This window comes from Pristis pectinata, chromosome 1, assembly GCF_009764475.1.
Source record: "Pristis pectinata isolate sPriPec2 chromosome 1, sPriPec2.1.pri, whole genome shotgun sequence".
In the NCBI taxonomy this organism is placed as follows: Eukaryota; Metazoa; Chordata; class Chondrichthyes; order Rhinopristiformes; family Pristidae; genus Pristis; species Pristis pectinata.
The window spans coordinates 127,448,415-127,467,469 of NC_067405.1; the positions used below are offsets into that span (position 1 = coordinate 127,448,415).

The following is a 19,055-nucleotide window of genomic DNA, read 5'->3' on the forward strand; positions in this document are numbered from 1 at the left end:
GGGGAGGTGGAAGGTGGTGGGAGGGTGCTTCACATAACAGGGGTGAACTAAAAAAAGTCAAGGCTTTCTTTGCCAGATCATTACATTTTAGGGTGACCCACTTGAGATCTTTTACTTAAGAGAAAGTAAACAACAGTTTCTACAAATAGTGAAGGTGACAACATATTCTAAGCCATTTGCCAAAACTTAAGACGAGAATGCAAAATTCTCTGCTAGAAACCATTATTTAAACAATACTATTAATTACTAAAAGCTTTGGTGTTGTATTGGGAAGTTTAGTTACATTTTTGCTACATTTCGTTTTTAAATGGAAATGAAAAATACATTAGTAATACTATTACCAAAGTATGTTCCCAGCACTGCCATGGAGAAGCTAAACAATATTTAAAATTTTACTTCCAATACAATATAAATTGTCATCAGTTTCAAGATAAAGAACTTGAGCTCCATGTGAACTATTTAAGGGAGTTTCTGACCACAACTGTTGCATATTTCCTCTTAAGACAAAGTTTATAAAAATTCCACCCCCTCCTCCAAACCCCCCACTCCCCACCATTGCATTTAACACAAGGTGGTTTTCAAACTATAGGCTTAACTTCAGATTCAAGTTATTCAGGTTTAATGTGAAACATCCTCCTGGAGCCCAGCATTGAAGAACCTTCCAACGATTCCACATCAAATTTTCATTATGGTTAAAAAGTGCTTTCAAGCAATAAAGGTGAATTAGACAAAACATTTTGTCATTAAACGGAAAAATTAATCGAGTCACATAAGTTTTGAATCTTACTCATTTAAATGTTGTAAAATGTTACTTCCAGACCAGTAAGACTAACATAATATCAAATTTTATACCATGTGCCCTAAGTAAAGAAATTTACATTTAAGTTCCATACAATAGCTTTTGGTGTGTAATTTCACAAAATTATTGCTCAATGTACTGTGCATCATGTAACTTGGATTTCTTTGAGGAGCATTAATGACACCAGTTCTTTACCATTTATATGAGAAAGTAAAGCCAAGATGAACCACACTTCGTTCAGTTTTCTGCACAAGTGGATGGGTCTTTTGCATTAGTTTTATTCCTAATTCTCTAGTAAGAAACAGAAAGTATGAGGCACACTGAAACAGCTAAAACAAGTTGCATAACAAACCAACTGATTTGTATTCCAATATTAGACTTCAAAAACATCTGACCCAGGTCTGTCAATAATGAATGGCACACAGAAAAAAAGCATATAGTATTTGTGTGGTGATTTAGGTGATCCTTAATGAGGCAGCTTAACATAAATGATTTGGATATTAACATTTTATGTTTAATGAAATGCCACTTGGTTAAAAATACTTTGAATCAGTGGTTTTGACAAAGCAGGAAGGTTAATCTCAGTTTTAGGGATATAATTTACAGAATGTTTGATTTATTACTGTACAATTATGCATCACTGTACATAACTTATAAACTGCAGGATTTTAGTAACACTGTCTGAAAAAGATAAGAAAAATCTGCAAGAAAATTTTCCTTAGAGAATCCTAAATGTGTAACATTGTTGTTTCATATTTGATAAAGAAGGTAACACCAGAAATTCATTGATAAGATCTGTATTTTAAAACTCTGCAGTCATACATGAGCTTATTACAGCCTATTTACAGTATGTGATCCAAAAGTGGACCCAAGGGCATTCACACAGTAATCTGTCATGAAATACAGTAACTGTTTTATGTTGGTATCAAAACCACGTATACGACTAATGTGCACAATAAGCAATGCTTTGATTGCTTAAACACGGGGGGGGGGGGGGCTTACTGACTAATAACAGACGAGAGTGCATCATCACATTCACCATTTATTACTTTTTGAAAGCACTGTGGAGCCCACTTAGAGTTTAAATTTGTTTCTCAACTTTTATAGAAGTTGAATAAGTTTCTTTCAAGCCCCACTCATCCCTGAAATCTCTTATTTCTGCTCAAGATAATTTTTTTTTTTGCTTTAGAGCATCACACACAAAAAATGTAAAATATCCGTAAGTAGCACACCCACATCAATTCTCTGGTTACTTTTGCACCTATAAAAGTGCATTTTTGAAGTACAACACCTACTGTATAGTAACCAGTGCTAATTGAGTGCAAATGTCTTGCATCAGAATTTGAAATAACAAGTAATTATTAAACAGCATATATTGCTTGATGAGGCAATATCTCCTTTGGCCCACCCAGTTCTTTTTCCAAAGCTGAAAGAAATCATTAATATGGCTATCTGATTTAACAGGGGCAGATTATATTCTAAGAGCAAGATTGAGGAAAACCTTTGAAACTTAATGCTTTTTTTTTGAAAGTCTGAGGTGTTTCCTCGGTAGGTTGAGAACAGTGCAAGATGATGCGCATGTCAGATCTGCAGTAAAATTTTTAAAAAACTACAAAAAACGTTATTTTTTAAAATAATGTTTTATACCGTACACTTTCCCACACCTGGTGGGATTAAAAAAAGCTGTTATATCAACAGAGTGGTGTGACACATGGAGCAATATAACACTGGTAGTGTAACATTCCAACTGGATCAACACAGTGCTTATTATGCCATAAGATATCATGGCTGAATTCCCTACTGCTTCATTAGATTTAAAAAAAGGTTAAGAGACATATGGTATTGATGACCCTCCTTATTAAAGCAGTCAGGCACACAATCCCAACAATACAAGTGTTGTGCCATGCAACACTGAACATAACTGAAGCACAGAAACTCAGACATACAATGAATAATGCATTAGAATATGCACTAGTCATGGATTAGGGAAGTGTGCTCACTTTCATACAGGAACCTTCAAGTTAAAGCTAGTTGCATGAATGAATTATGCTTGTTATAAGTGTGAAATACAGCAGGTAAAAGGAGGATATGTAGCTTATATTTCAATAAACAAGATATACCCAACTTAAAATTTGGTTGGTTAATGTCTACATCTTGCTTATTCAGTTCTGTATCCAACCAAAACAATTATGTATCTTTAACAGATACTTTAATGTACAGTATACTGTATCTGCAGGAAGTGCATTTTAATACACTTCTAGGTAAAAAAAAAATGAACAGCATCTTGATGCACATGGACATGAACCTTTACACAGCTTAGTATGCCGTGTGTAGAGGTATTTTAACACCACAAGAGGTCAAGAGGTTTAAAACCAACAAATTAAAAAGAAAACTTCCACAAACTTGTAAGAAAAAAAACTTCTCTGTAACTATAAATTAAAATGCAGCAAAGTCACAGGGACAAGCAGAACACAATCTTCAGTCTAAAAAAATATTTTCTTGCGGTCTGCCACCAATAAGTAGGGAACCAGAGATCTGGGGATTTTGAAATAGCAAACTTCTTGGAGTATCTGTGCTAATGCAAAAGGATTTTTTTTTCTTTTTTTTTCTTGAAAGAAGTTTCAACAATGACTACATTTACATAAGAACTCTCAGACATCCATCTATTGTACAAGTTTTGTACTGGTATCCCTCCTTTTGCCATACTATTTAAACATGAGAAAAGTTATATACAGTACTGTTACAGAACTGTCATTCATAATGAAACAGATGTGAAATCTACTGTAAAGTAGCACAATACAAAACTGTTGATCCATCTCTTACTACATAAATGTATACCATGGAATATTGGTACCATGCTTCTTTAAGATGGAATCCCTTTTTTCACACCTTTCTTTATTTCAAGAGCCCCCAATTTTTTCCAAAGTTCTTCCCGTTCCTTTTCCTTTTTCTTTTCTCTGAAAGATATTTTAAATTAGGATTGTATTATTATAATCTCAAACTGCAAGTTGATATTTTTTCCACAATGTACTGCAGCAAAAAAAACATCACAATTCTTGTGTGGGGTAGCGCTCTTAATTAAGGATGAGATCAGGGTGATAGTGAGAGATGATATAAGATCTAAGGAGCAAAATGTTGAATCCATCTGGGTAGAAATTAGGAATAGTAAGGGGAGGAAAAAAAAACTGGTGGGAGTTGTCTGCAGGTCACCAAATAAGAGCATTACAGTGGCAAAGGCAATAAACCAAGAAATATCTGATGCATGCAAAAATGGAACGGTAGTTGTCATGGGGACTTTAACTTGCACATAAATTGGGCGAATCAAGTTGTTCGAGGCAGTCGTGAGGAGGACTTCATAGAATGCATCCGTGATGGTTTTCTTGAACAGCATGTTACTGAAGCTACAAGGGAAAACGCAATCTTGTATCTGGTCCTGTACAATGAGACAGGTAAAAGTAATGATCTTGTAATTGGGGATTCCCTTGTAAAGAGTGCTCACAGTATGATTGAATTTCTCATACAAATGGAGGGCGGAATAGTTTGATCTAAACAAGGGAGACTACAACGGGATGAGAGAGAACTGGCATAGACTGGGAATACAGGCTATATGGTGGGACAATTGAGGAACAGTGGAAGACTTTCAAAGAGATTTTTCACGGTGCTGAACAAAGGTATATTCCCGTTAAAAGCAAAAACAGTAAGGGTGGGGAGGGCCAGCCTTGGATAATGAAGCAAATAAAGGAAGGCATCAAATGGAAAGTTCATGCATATAAGAGTAGCGGGAAACTGGAAGACTGGGAAAACTTTAAAAAGCAACAGAGTCACTAAGCAAGCAATAAGGAAAGGGAAGATAGATTATACAGTAAACCAGCACAAAATATAAAAACAGATAGTACAAGTTTTTATAATTACGTAAAGCAGAAGAGAGTGGCTAAAGTGAATGTAGGTCCCTTGGAAGATGAGAACGGAGAATTAACATTGGGTAATGCGGAAATGGCCGAGGCTTTGAATGACCATTTTGTGTCAGTCTTCATGGTAGACAACACGTCCAGCATGCCAAAGAGGGATGTTAAGGATGCGATGGGAGGTGGGGACCTCAATATAATTGCCGTCACTAAAGAGGTAATGATGAGCAAACTAGTGGGCCTAAAAGTAGACAAGTCCCCTGGTCCTGATGGGATGCAGCCCAGGGTACGGAAATAGATGGTGGAAGTTATAGAGGCATTTGTGACAATTTACCAAAATTCTCTAGTCTCTGTGAAGGTCCCAGCGGATTGGAAGACAGCAAATGTCACCCCATTGTTTAAGGGATGTGGGCAAAAGGTGGGTAACTATAGGCCAGTTAGCTTAACGTCTGTAGTCAGGAAAATGCTTGAAACTATCATTAATTTTAATTTTATTTACAGCGTGGTAACAGGCCCTTCCGGCCCAACGAGTCCATGCCGCCCATTTTTTAAACCAAAATTAACCTACCCGTACGTCTTTTAGAATGTGGGAGGAAACCGGAGCACCCAGAGGAAACCCACGCAGACACGGGAGGACGTACAAACTCCTTACAGACAGCGACAGGAATCAAACCCCAATCGCTGGCACTGTAATAGCGTCGCACTAACCGCTACGCTACCATGCTGCCCCTAAGAAATAGCGAGACATCTGCTTAGAAGTGGTTCCATCAGGCAGACACAGCATGGATTCAGGAAGGGCAGGTCCTGTTTGACAAAGTTACTGGAGTTCTTCGAGGATATAATGAGCACAGTGGATAGAGGGGAACAGGTAGATTTTGTATACTTGGATTTCCAGAAGGCATTCAATAAGGTACCGCATGAAAGACATATCCATGAAATAAGGATGCATGGAGTTGGGGGTAATGTATTAGCATGGAGAGAGGATTGGTTAACCAACAGAAGGCAGAGAGTTGAGAATAGTGGGTGTTTCTCTGGTTGGCAATCAGTAGTGAGTGGGGTGCCACAGGGGACGGTGTTGAGCCCGCAACTGTTCACAATATACATCAACAATCTGGAAGACGGGACCGAGTGTAGCATATCTAAGTTTGCTGATGACACTAAATTGAGTGGAAAAGCAAATTGTGCGGAGGATGTGGAGAGTCTGCAGAGAGATATAGATAGGTTAAGAGAGTGGGGAAGGATCTGGCAGATAGAGTACAACGTTGGTAAATGAGATGTCATCCACTTTGGAAGGAAAAGTAGAAGATCAGATTATTTAAATGGTGAAAGATTGCAGCATGCTGTTGTGCAGAGGGACTTGGGAGTGCTTGTTCATGAATCACAAAAGGTTGGTTTGCAGGTGCAACAGGTTATCAAAAAAGGCAATTGGAATGTTGTCCTTCATTGCTAGAGGGATTGAGTTTAAGAGCAGGAAGGTTATGCTGCAACCATACAGGTAACTGGTGAGGCCACACCTGGAGTACTGCATGCAGTTCTGGTCTCCTTACTTGAAAAAAGATATACTGGTTTTGGAGGCGGTGCAGAGGAGGTTCATCAGGTTGATTCCGGAGATGAAGGGAGTTAGCCTATGAGGAGAAACTGAGTTGCCTGGGACTATACACCCTAGAATTCAGAAGAATGGAGGGAATCTTATAGAAAGATAAAATTATTAAAGGAATAGATAAGATAGAGGCAGGAAAGTTGTTTCTACTGGTAGGTGAGACTAGAACTAGAGGACATAGCCTCAAGATTTGGGGGAGTAGATTTAGGATGGTGATGAGGAGGAACTGCTTTTCCCAGAGTGTAGTGAATTTGTGGAATTCTCTGCGCAAGGAAGCAGAACAGACTACCTCATTAAATATATTTAAGATACAGTAAGATAGATTTTTGCATACTAGAGGAATTAAGGGTTATGGGGAAAAGGCAGGTAGGCGGAGCTGAGTCCACAGCCAAATCAGCCATGATCTTATTGAATATCGGATCAGGCTCGACAAGACAGATGGCCTACTCCTGCTGCTTATGTTCTTCATCAATGTCTTTGAGTACCACCATACAATTCTCTAAGCACAGAACTGCTAAAGTCCCAGCCTGTTACTCATTTGACTTTAGCAGTCAATACTGAATAAAATTTGGGAGTTTTGCTTACACAGCAAATATCCCTTTTTGTGGTTGAATGCAGAGTGGCACCAGTGCCATCAGGAAAAGCAGGCAACAGATAGCTCCATCCCTTGAAAACTCATGGTAGCAGCAGTGGAAACTCAAGAATGGAAGAAAAATTACATCAAACATCTTCTAGACCAGTACTTTTATGTCTAAAAGGGTACATTCACAATTATTCTTAACGTTCAAATGGAGCGTAGTTGGTGTCAGGGGGAAGAATGTAGTTGAGTAGCAACTGTGAATTGTAAACTACAATGCTTTTTTATAACACCCATGACTAGAACATATTAAGTGCCCTGAACATGATCTCCAGCTTCTGTGATTCCTTCCCCACCCAATGATCCGCTTATCAGAGATCCATTATGATTTTTTTTTGAGTAAATCCACACCATAAGTCTGTTCCCCAGGGGAGGGGAGTCCAAAACTAGGGGGCATAGATTTAGGGTGAGAGGGGAAAGATTTAAAAGGGACCTGAGGGGCAACTTTTTCACGCAGAGGGTGGTGAGTGCTTGGAATGAGCTGCCAGAGGAAGTGGTTGAGGCAGGTACAATGGTATCATTCAAGAAGCTATGAGGATAGGTTGAGTGAGCTAGGGCTTTTCTCTTCGGAGAGGAGGATGAGAGGTGACTTGATAGGAGGTGTACAAGATGATAAGGGGCATACATCAAGTAGAAAAGTCAGAGACTTTTTTCCAGGGCAACAATGGCTAACACGAAGGGACATAATTTTAAGGCGATTGGAGGAAGGTATAAGGGGGATGTCAAGGCTAAGTTGTTTTATTTTACACAGAGAGTGGTAGGTGCGTGGAATGCACTGCCTGCAGAGGTTGTGGGGGCAGATACATTGGGAACGTTTAAGAGACTCTTAGATAGATACATGAATGATAGAGAAATGGGGAGCTATGTGGGAGGGAAGGGTTAGATAGATATTACAGCAGGATAAAATGTCGGCACAAATGTCAGCACAACATTCTTTAACTGTCTCAAATCCATAGCTACAGATTTTAGTGCTTCTATTAAGTCCTACATTTAACATAAATATTTACTGCAGTAATATCTTACTTTTGCCGATCTGACTTGTAGGTTGCTGTCAGCTCGTCAAACAAGGGCCCATTCATTTCCATAAAAGCCTTCAATACATTGTAGACTAAAGCTACAATTGCCCTGGAGAATGCAAAAAAAAAATGCATTGATCAATTTGCAAAGTGCTTATAAAACAAATCAGGAAAAACTCAATGACCATCATTGAAAGAATATGAATAAATCCCAACAGTAGATTACCAGAATATAATATGACAAGTTATTTGTGCATTCTTTCAAAGAGCAATCAAACATAAATATAAAAGACACCTTGGGTCACAAGGATTGGAGCAGGAATGGGCCCACAGTGCTTCAAATAGCTCTGTCAGCAAGAACTTGGTTTTCCACTGCCACCTTGTCATCGTCCCCATATACTGAATTTTATTTGTATCCAAATATCTATTGCTCTGTGTTTTCAAAATACAGAATGACAGGACAACAAAGAGGCTTTTGGAATGGAGAACTCAAATGATTCACAACCCATCCAATGAAATTGCTTTCATCTCAGTCCTAACTGGAAACTCCTCTATTCTGAGATTACCACCCACCGGCTCACGACTCCTTCCAGCTTCTACTTTATCAAACTTCCTAAGAATATCATATTTGTAGATAAAGTCATGATCCTTTAAACTCAAAAAGAATACACGAGTTGCCAGATAGGCTTTGTGGGAGACCATCAATAACCTGAAGCTTCTTCTCTCTTCACAGACAGTTCCTAACCCAAGTACCTTTAGCATTTTGTTTCATTTTGGATTCCCAGCATCTAGTTATTTTGCTTTTGGAAGTGGTCTCGTCCTACTCAATCTCTCCATCAAAAGAATCATTCATGTGAACTCCTGTGCACCAATGCAAGTATAACACTCCTCGAGTATGGCGCACAAAACTGCACAGAATACCCCAGATGGTGGTCTCACCAAGTCAGTATTCTGCATGGGGTTTCATCACGTCTCAGGATGCTGCCAGGGGTGTATAGAGTTTCACAGTATATCAGGACCATGGCAGGAATAGGTGAAGTTTCATAATTAACCACGTCACTGCTGGGATCGAATGAGGTTTCACAATGAATCTCTCTGGCAGCAAGGGACACAACAATATTTTTTCTATAGATTTTTACATACCTATTGTTTGTATGCCTTGCTATTTTATGCTCATTCCATTTGTCTCTCTATCAATTTCTTGATCATCCATTATTGAATTCCATAATCCTCATGGTTGCTACTCTATTTGGCAACATTATAAGCCTCTTCCTTTTTATGTAAACAATTTTAACTTACAAAAGCAAAATAGTGCAGATGTTGGAAACCTGAAATGAAAACAGAAAATGCTATAAATACTCAGGTCAGGCATCTTATGTGGAGAACAAAAAAAGTTAAGTTTCAGGTCCAAGGACTTTCATATTGTTTTGTTGACAGATCACAGTCCTGAAACATTAGTTCTGTTTCTCTCTAATAGATGCTGACTGACATGCATTTTCCATTTTCATTAAAATCTAACTTCATTAGTTGTGGTTGGTCTTTTTCCAAGTTGTTTTAAAATTTCCTTAAAGTGGGGGAACATTCATTTCTTTAAATAGGAACAAAGTAATCATCACAACAGCTACAACACATCTGTGTAACCAACTCCTCTTCAATGATGCATTGCTTAGATGTATAACAAACAAAATCAAAAATAGTAAATGTCTGTATAACTGCCTTAGGGTATTATTTTTCAGTTAATTGGAACCACTGAGTTACTGCAGATTGTTTATACAAAACAAAATGTTTCATACTCACAAAGAAAAATCAACCTCGAATGAAAGCAAAGAATAATCAAAGGGCAAGTACCTGCACATTAAATCCAAGAGCATTTCTTCCAGCATGCAAATGAAACACATTACATAACTATTCAAAGGCTGAACTACTTTGCCAACGAAAGTTAACAGAAGATACATCATGTATGCTCCTATCTTCCTATAGAGGGTGCTCTATCTGAATGCCTTTATCATTTAGTCTCCGTGGTTTACGAAAATGTAACCACCTGTCCCTCCGCTTCTCCTTGAGCTAGTTTTGCTAATACCATATCATTTGCTTTCAAATTTTGGAAAATTTTGCACATTTATCAATGCATAGCCATGTACATAATCTGAATTATCAAAGCACAATTTCCCAACTAATTTAGTGCTTATTGCCATCATGATTTTTCAGTCATACAGCCACACATTCTACAAGTGAACCTCCAGAAAGGGAAAATGAGGTTACTACTTTCCGGATAATAAGCTGCTATAATGGGATTAATAGAAACTAGACATCAATAATCATTTAAATAATAAAAAAATAAACTTGCATTTACAGTGTCTTTCATAACCTCAGTGTCAAAAGTACCTTAAAGTCAATAAATTATTTTCAGGTGCAGTCACCATTGTAATGGAGGAGATAGAACAACCAATATGCACAGAGGAAGTCCTAATAACAGTAATATTACAATGACCAGACAATCCATTATCCCATGTTGACCGAGGGATATTTATTTGCCAAAACATTCAAGACTTCCCACAGCAGTGTCAAAAGATATTTCATATCCACCCAACAGTGTTGACGATGCAACTTCCCAACCCCAAATGACTCCTGGGGAATGACTCTCGGTCAGTCAAGGGTTTTGTGCTCCTGAGTTTTGAATTCACAACCTTATCACCGTGGAGAATGATTTTGAAACTGACGAGTTAGGAGCAGAGGGAGAAAATTAACGTTTCAGCTCAGCAAACTTTGAAAGCTATTTTGTCCTGCTATGGACTTTCAGCACTTCATTTTTGCTCCAGATTTCCAGCTTTTGAATTTGAGGCCAAGGGTTCTGGAGATGAAGGTAGGTACTGGCATAATGGACAAGACAGACATTACAGCTTTGTGTTCAGATTAATGAAGATCAGAGGCTTCACACTATTAAGCTGTGCCAAAGCTAGAAGGAAGTAAGGTGAATAAGACAACATACCTAGAAAGAATACAGAAAAAGCTCTTAAAGGCAACAGAAATATTTCTGCTTTAAATGCAAAAATACATACGGGTTCCAGTGTTCTTTGGAGATTCTATAGAGGCTGGGAAACATGATGGGGAGGATAACAGCTGAATTTTCTTCTATCAAACTCATAATATATTCATTGTTCCAGTAATAGAGTGCCCTCTCAGCCACCTTGAGAAGAAGAAAGAAAATAAGTATTCAGCAATTAAAAAAGACCATATCTGGTAGCAATACAAATACTTGGCAGTATATATATAGAAAATATACTTCAGTTCTTGGTAGATCACTGTTATATCAATTTATGATTGAAATCAATGTTCAAGACTAACACAAATATGCCAGATTATTTTGTGGCAACACAGCATAAACAGAGAAGATTGTTGTTAATCCCTACATACTCAACTCCATTGAATAGACTGGCTATTATAATACTGTCAGATATCCAGGGAGATTAATCCTAAATGAATCTCACCAATTTCTGTTGGTCTCACTTATGGACTTCAATCATAACTTGATAAATCAGTGATAAATCAATGATCTATTAATGGTGAATACCGAATGAACTTTACAAATATTTAACTAAATTGTTAGGCAATCTTCATATTTACTTTCATTTATCTGTAAGCTTACTATTTAAATTTAATAGCACTAATTATGATTTTGCAAGTCAACAAATAGGAATCATCTGACTTAATTGGTGAAATGGCAAAATGGGTTATTTCATCCACTCTGTAACTGAGAATTAGCATGAGGGCATATTCAACCAGGATACCAGTAAGTGAACTTGGGCATCGTTCATTTCCAGGCCCTGACAGGTTTCACAATCTGTCTGGTTCTATGCTTTACCTGTCAGGATACCAAATCCAGAGATCTGTACCAAAGAAGAGAAATATGCTCAGCATCAGACTCCTTCTGTTCTTCCATCATCCAACAACAATAACTGTTATTTATACAGTACCTTTAATGACATAAAACACCCTTAGGTGCTTCACAGATTTGTCAAGATTTGGCACCAAGTCACACAAGATCATTCTGGGGCAAATGATCTAAAGTATGCTGGAAAAGCAAGACTTTAGAGGAAGTACAAGGTAGAAAGCTGGTGTGATTTATGCAAGAATATAAATAGAAGCAGGAATAGGCCATTTGGCTCCTTGTGCCTGTTGTATCACTCAATAAAAACATGGGTGATCTTCCACCTCAGTATCACCTTCTTGCATTATTCCCACATCCCTAGATTTGGAGAGGGGAGAGAGAGGGAAATTCCAGTGATTTGGACTCCGATAGCTGAAGGCATGACTGCCAAATATGGAGTAATTAAAATCAGGGATAATCAAAAGGGTAGATATAGAAAAGCAGAGGATTGTAGGCTTAAATTACAAAGACAGGAAGGGGTAAAGCCATAAAATGATTTGAAAATAAGAATGAGAGCTTTTCTAAAAAGCAATGGCATTGTTTAACCAGGAGCCTATCCATATCACACAGCAAGGTGGTGATGAAAATTCTATAAAAGCTTCATAGAATCAAAACAGCACAGGAGTCTGCCATTTGGCCATCAAGTCTGCAGACTCTTTATATTGCAATCCAGTCAATCTTATTTCCCTACAGACTTTTTTTAACCTTAAATATTTATTTGATCAATTGAATTTGTATCTGTTGTACTTCTAGATGATATATTTGCAATCATAACCACATACTGCACAAGTATTTCTTCATATCAAACCTAGATCTTTTGCTAATTACTTTAAACCTGCCCCTTCTGATCCTTAACCCTACCCAATGGGAACTGTTTCTATCTACCCCAAAACCAGTCCAGATTTCATATACCTCTGTTAAATCTCCTCTCAACAGTCTCTGCTCCACTGTGGTATTAAAGGAAGAATGTGAAGTTGAGCTAATGTACATATTATTACTTAATAAAGCTGTCATTTTGAAAATTTTCTTGCCAATATCTACACTTTGTGCGGGTGCTCCTTTTCCCCTTCGACCAGGAAGTATAGATTTGCATTTTCCAATTGCCATCGACCCATTTTAAGTGGGTTACCACCACTGTTGAAATTCAGGTTAGAGTTGAGCAACAGCATTTAACTGTTTGCAGACATCACTAAAACAAAAATTAAATCTCCTTAAGAAAATTAGTGACTTCAAGTGCTTGTAAATATATACTTAAAAAAATAATTATACAGAGTTTATGTGAGAGACTAACACAACCCTAAACCCAACTAGGTTTCTGAACTACCTCTGCCAATTCAGGGGAAAAAGTACTTCAAGATTACAGGGAATCACGGGACAATGTATTATTTTAGTTATATGGCTTTTCTGAATGGTAATCACATCACTGTCCAGGGATTTGGAGTGCATTGCTATTCATATTTAATATTTTAAAGACTTTATAAAAATAAACACAAAAGCCTCTGCACTTATTATAAGAAATGCACCAATATTCATAAAAGAGAGGTCAGGATACACGCCATAATTTGTTATTAACAATTTAAACCTTGAGGCCAACGTGAATAAATGAAAGAAATCTCCCAGGAAAACAAAGCTAAATGCACCAGCAGCAATACAATGTTTCCACTGTTTTTCTTGATGTGCCAAGGGAGGATTGTTCTAATATCCAATATGGAAATAATTCAGAAAATACTGTGCACTTATCCTCAAATGTCTCCATACAGGATATTAACCTACTGGATGCTCGTTGTTGTGTTTACAGAAAACAATATAGATTAAAGTCATTTATGTGCTACCGGCAATAATGCCTGAAATCTAAGGCACTTTAACCAACTAACCTGGAAATGAGGACTGGAAACACATCTGGAAATTTGCTTGAAGAGTGGGTCCTGAATTTTTACAAACTGTGCAGGCTCAATAACATCCAGGATTTCCTCCATTTCCCCAAGAAACATGACCTGGTTTAGTAAAAGGTAACACAAAATAATTCATTAATTTCCAGCACGTTCAGTAACACAATATACTTTACTGCTATAATTTTTGAATACAAATTATCTAACGTTACACCTTTGTAATTCCAATATGCTAATTTTCAGTAACTCTGGATTTTTCTTTGAAAATTGTTTCCCATAAACCCCACCCTTTAAAGGGTGCACTATTGGAAGTTACCAGTCTGCAAATAGAAATGATGCTGTTTTAGTTCACCTGGATGCTAATCTTTATGAGTTTGCTGTTGGCAGATTGATTGACAATGGGCCTCATCACAACACCCACTTTCTGCTAGGAATTACTGGTCAGTGATGTTGATATTTTCCCATGAGTGCCCCTGGAGCACCATGCTAATTAAGGTACTATTCTTATCGGCACAGTTTCTGGAAATAACACTGGATTCAATACTAATCACAGGCCAGGAATCAAATCCATAATCTTCTGAGCTGCAGAGTTCGGTTAAATGTTCTTAATAGACAAGACATTAGGGACCCGAGTGTATCAAACTGTCTCCTTTCTGCACGCCGCTTTGAATTATTCCAGTTAAGTTACTTTATACCCTCTGAAACATAAGTAACTGAACTTTCATGTGCAGATGTTCTATGACAATGTTTCATTTTTCAAGAATGATTTGTTCATGTTGTTATTCGTCACACAAGACAAAAATTTGCTTAGAACAATCTCTCTTTAGTCTTTACTACGTTGGTCAACCTTAACTAATCAGAATTAAATTTAATCTCTGAAAGATCAATGAAAATGCACTACAAGAGTCAGCATTAAAATTAGGCGTTATTGTTGCTTATTTAAAACATTTCCATATTTAATGATAAATCAATATAACAATTGTGATTTCATAAGGTGGAGCACCTGAGCATTTTAAAAAATGTTCGTCTGCAAAGTTGAATTCAGTAATGTGGTGAACATTATGAAACATTTCTTTTCAATATGACAACTGCTTATTTGAAAACCTGTGATAAAAAAGCTCATTAGAAGACTTTAAATAAACAAGGCCTTGGCACCCTGCTGTCTCAATACATTTTAACACAGTCTCTATGATTCCTTCCAACAAGCTTAAAATTAACTTTGTTCTTTGAAATAATGGGCAGGCCTTTCACCTTTGGTAGAGCCACGAAATACTGGCAGTGGATCAACCATTTGTTGATTCAACCCAACCCAATTGAAGACAACGTAAAGGAAACTTCCTTGCGGGATGTGTAATAGGCTATCCATTTTACATAGCCTGTTTGCTGCCTCCCGGAGTTGAAAGTACCAATGATCATATTTTTATTGGCAATTATGAATTGCACGTAATGGATTCCCTTAAATTCAACCAAAACAATATACATCTTCCCTGCCCATCACTTCGTCTAAATCAACAGTTCAAAAAACTTATTTTTAGGGATTTAAGTACAGTCTCTCAAATGCCTATATTCTGGAACATAAACCTAGTCAAGCACATTAAGGATTTGCTTTGTTTACAGATGATTCACTCAATTGTAGTAGATATGGCTAATTTAGAAAATTCTACTGCTTGGGATGCAGAAAAATAAGTAATAAGTAATCTTACTACTTCACCAGGATCACTATTTTGTGAAAGTCTTGGGGTGCTGCTCTGACCCGAATATGCAGGAATGCCTGTCCCCATAGTCTGACTTGGAAACCTGGAATATGATTGGTTCAGTGTCAGAGATGACTGACAGTCAATCATAGCTGACACACAGAACATAAATGATCTCACGGTGCAATGGGGAAGTGGGAACAGATGGAAACTGTGACATCAGGACATCTGTATACCTTAGAAAAATAAATTTGGAGCCACACGCCTATGAAATGGTATGAGGATTTTTTTTTAATTAAGGTGAAGTTTCTATGAAGAAAAAGTTTTAAGTTTATGAAGAAAGTAAAGGATTCAAAACTTGAAAATTATCAGAAACAAAATGAACATCAAAATACATCAGAACATGAAATTTGGTCACAGCATTCCAAAATCTGTCATTAACAAGCTATTAGGTTTTCATTAGAAGTGAAATAGTCTGCATATTGATTTACTCAAATTAAATATGTACCTTCCTTCCAGTTATTACCCCATTTACTGATTTAATAGCATACTACAATAGTAGCATTCAAGATGATAGTCAACACTAATTCACCTGCATGAACTCATACGATGGTGCAGTCAATTCCTTTTGCAATCATTTTTTCAAAGCAGTGATCAGAATACATTTCTACATAATGTAGGGTGTATCCCAAATTATTGGTGATTATAATCAGTTATAGTTTTCTGAGAATATTTCCCAGAGGGTGAATGCACAAGGACACAACAGTTACTGTCGGGGAACAGCATCAGAAAACCATTAATGGACTACAAGACTTTGCCTTTCTTTTAGAAATAGCTAGGAATACTGGTAGAATTTTCATAACATATCTTTAACTGATTTTAAAAAATCCATCTCATTACATAAAATAATAGCGCACAAACTAGATACAAATATTTAGCTAGTAAACAGACTCAACACATCTTCATAAAGTCATAACAGATTTTCCAAAAAGTCATCATGTTCTTTTGTAAATACTTTGCTGGAGAATCATAATAAATGTCTGTTATTTAATCATCTGCAAGTATTAAAAATATATACATATATTAACAATGTCCAATCTTTCTTTTAAATGAGAACTTAAAAATTTAGAATGATAGTTACTTCAGCAATGTAAATGCAACACGTCTTAACTTCACGTTCTGAATTAGTACATCAAATGTTTAAGAACATTATGGAGTAACTTAACATTGAAGTTGTTTTATTTCTGCAATTGAAAATTCTCATAAGAACATTAATTGCATATAATTTATAATATTATGATAACATCAGCCTAAAACAACTTTCCTCTTATTCCAGCAAGACAGAAAATAAATTGTTTCGTTACCTCTTTCTGACTGCATGTTTTTGGCCAAAACTTTAGTAAACCCCTGACGACCTGAAGAAGCATAAAGGACAAAAGTTTTAAGATCAATCTACTTTAAGACTTTAATCAGATAACATTAATTGAGAAGCATCATAAAACCTACCGATTCAGTTAATGTTGGATCTTTTTCGAGAAACTGTACAATGCAATATGCCAACTGTTAAAGAAAAATAAAATGTTAAAACAGGAAAAGGGCACATTAAAAAAAAACACAAGAGTTTACACTGATGCAGGATTTAAATAATTCTATTACATCCGAGCAATAGGGACGAGAACAATTATTAATCTTGTACATAGAAATTTATCCAAGCTTCACAACAAGGCTTGGATTAAGCATCTATTTTGACTTTACAAAGGCAAAACGTTAGATGGAAACACTGACAACAACCAGTTCATCCATCACCCCTCAATTCTTCCAGAATTTATCACATTGCTCATCTAACATGAGTAGAAGTTTCCATCAACTCAATGTTGCCAAGGGCAAAAACATGATGTTGCAAGACCAATAGTTTACACCTTGAAGAAATATCTGTCCACGACAGCACTGGTAAGAGTAACCAGAATCTATGTAGAGGTGGTTCCATTTTCATAATGTGGATTCTTTTCATATTATGTGGCATTACTCACTTGCCAAAATGAGATAAATTCAGAACAAATCTAGCAGCAATCCATGAGGTGTTGAGGTCCATCAGCAACAGAAGTGTGCTGCACTATAAACTGCAATCTCAAGGAGCAGCATTTCCATCAAGCCAGGGGACCAAACTTGGTTCCACGAATGTAGAAAAGCATGCTACAACCTGAACCAGTGCATCTACTAAGGTGTTAATCTACTGAAGTTCCAATGCAGAATGAAGTGCATGAAAACCAAAGCGTGCTAGGAACAGCAAAATCCCCTAAGCAACAAATGTGAAGAAATATGGTTGACAATTAAACTATAGTCAAGAGGTTGTGGCTCTGGGAGCAGGCCCATCCTCAAAAGGTGGCGTGAGTACAAAAGACAGAACCGAGGTATTTGGAACCATCAGCCTGAAGTGTTGAGTGAATGGCGCATCTTAGTTTCATGCTGAGACCCCTAACAATTTGGAAACCAATATTTATATGATTTTATTCACTTCATTTGTTAAGACTGACCATCCTGAATATACCAAAGACAACAGCCCAAAAAAATGTTGCAGCCTTGGTTCTGAGGACCTGTATTCCACAATTTGCTGTCCCTCTAGCCAAACTGTTCGAGTACAACTCCCATAATGACATATACCCAGAAAGGAAAATTACACTGGTATGATTTGTCCACAAAAAAGGACAATGTACCCAAATACAACCATTCTCTCCATCAGCAAACTGATGCAAGAAGTCATCTAGAGTGCTACAAAGCATCATCATTTACCACAACAATAACTTGCTTTCAAAGTTAGGTTACTGTTCCAGTTCTGCCTTGGATCTCTCAGCTCCAAACCTCATTAAAGCCCCAGCCCAAACAGAGACAAGAGAGCCAAATTCCCAGAGGTGATATTTATGAAAGTCCTTAGCTTTTAGTGTTTGATTAAAACTAGAGCTAATTGAAGTCAAATGAAAACAGTCCACCAGCTGGAATCATAGCCCTAGGAGAAAGAATATGTGCTGTGGATGCCAATTCTTTCAGATCCAGGAATCTGCAGAAGCTCCTCAGAGCAGTGCATGAGCTCAACTACCTTCATCTGCTTCAATGATATTTCTTCCTTCATAAGGTTAAAAGTGGGGAAGTGTGCTGACAATCACAACATTCAGTGCCGCTTGCTACATGCCAGATAATGAGGCAGTTCCATGCTCCTGGGCAGCAAGAACATCCAAGCATGGACATTCACAATTGTCAAATAGTTGCCATCTCAGACAAAAGAGTAATCAACTTCTTCTGACATACATCAGCAAGAACATCACTGAACCATTCACCATCAACATCTCTAACAACTGTTAGGTTGGACCCAAAAATAAAAAAAAAACAGCTACAGAAATACATTTTAACAAGACAGATTCAGATTAGTTTATTGTCATATCCACTAGGGTGCAATAAAATTACTTGATCGCATGAAGTTCACAGAGTAAGCATGTAAATAATAAATACAACGACAAGTGCAAAATAGCAGAAAGGTACAAAGATTGTAGTGCAAAAAGAAATGCTGAAGTGACAATGATGGAATAACCAAG

At 37.1% G+C, this 19,055-nt stretch overlaps 1 protein-coding gene across 3 annotated transcripts in view; it reads right to left on the bottom strand.

The window, feature by feature from the left end:
* Window positions 1-1,101: 1,101 nt before the first annotated feature.
* The window catches only part of ppp2r5eb (protein phosphatase 2, regulatory subunit B', epsilon isoform b), a 90,790-nt gene continuing 72,836 nt past the window's right edge, over window positions 1,102-19,055 (bottom strand). For all 3 annotated transcript variants that reach the window (XM_052020555.1, XM_052020572.1, XM_052020564.1), the window contains 6 exons: window positions 16,975-17,028; window positions 16,833-16,883; window positions 13,760-13,879; window positions 11,017-11,144; window positions 7,965-8,066; window positions 1,102-3,756 (listed from right to left, as the gene is read on the bottom strand). In XM_052020555.1, coding sequence (XP_051876515.1) covers window positions 3,663-3,756; window positions 7,965-8,066; window positions 11,017-11,144; window positions 13,760-13,879; window positions 16,833-16,883; window positions 16,975-17,028 — 549 coding nt within the window. In that variant the 3' untranslated portion in view covers window positions 1,102-3,662. The remainder of the gene's footprint in view (window positions 3,757-7,964; window positions 8,067-11,016; window positions 11,145-13,759; window positions 13,880-16,832; window positions 16,884-16,974; window positions 17,029-19,055) is intronic.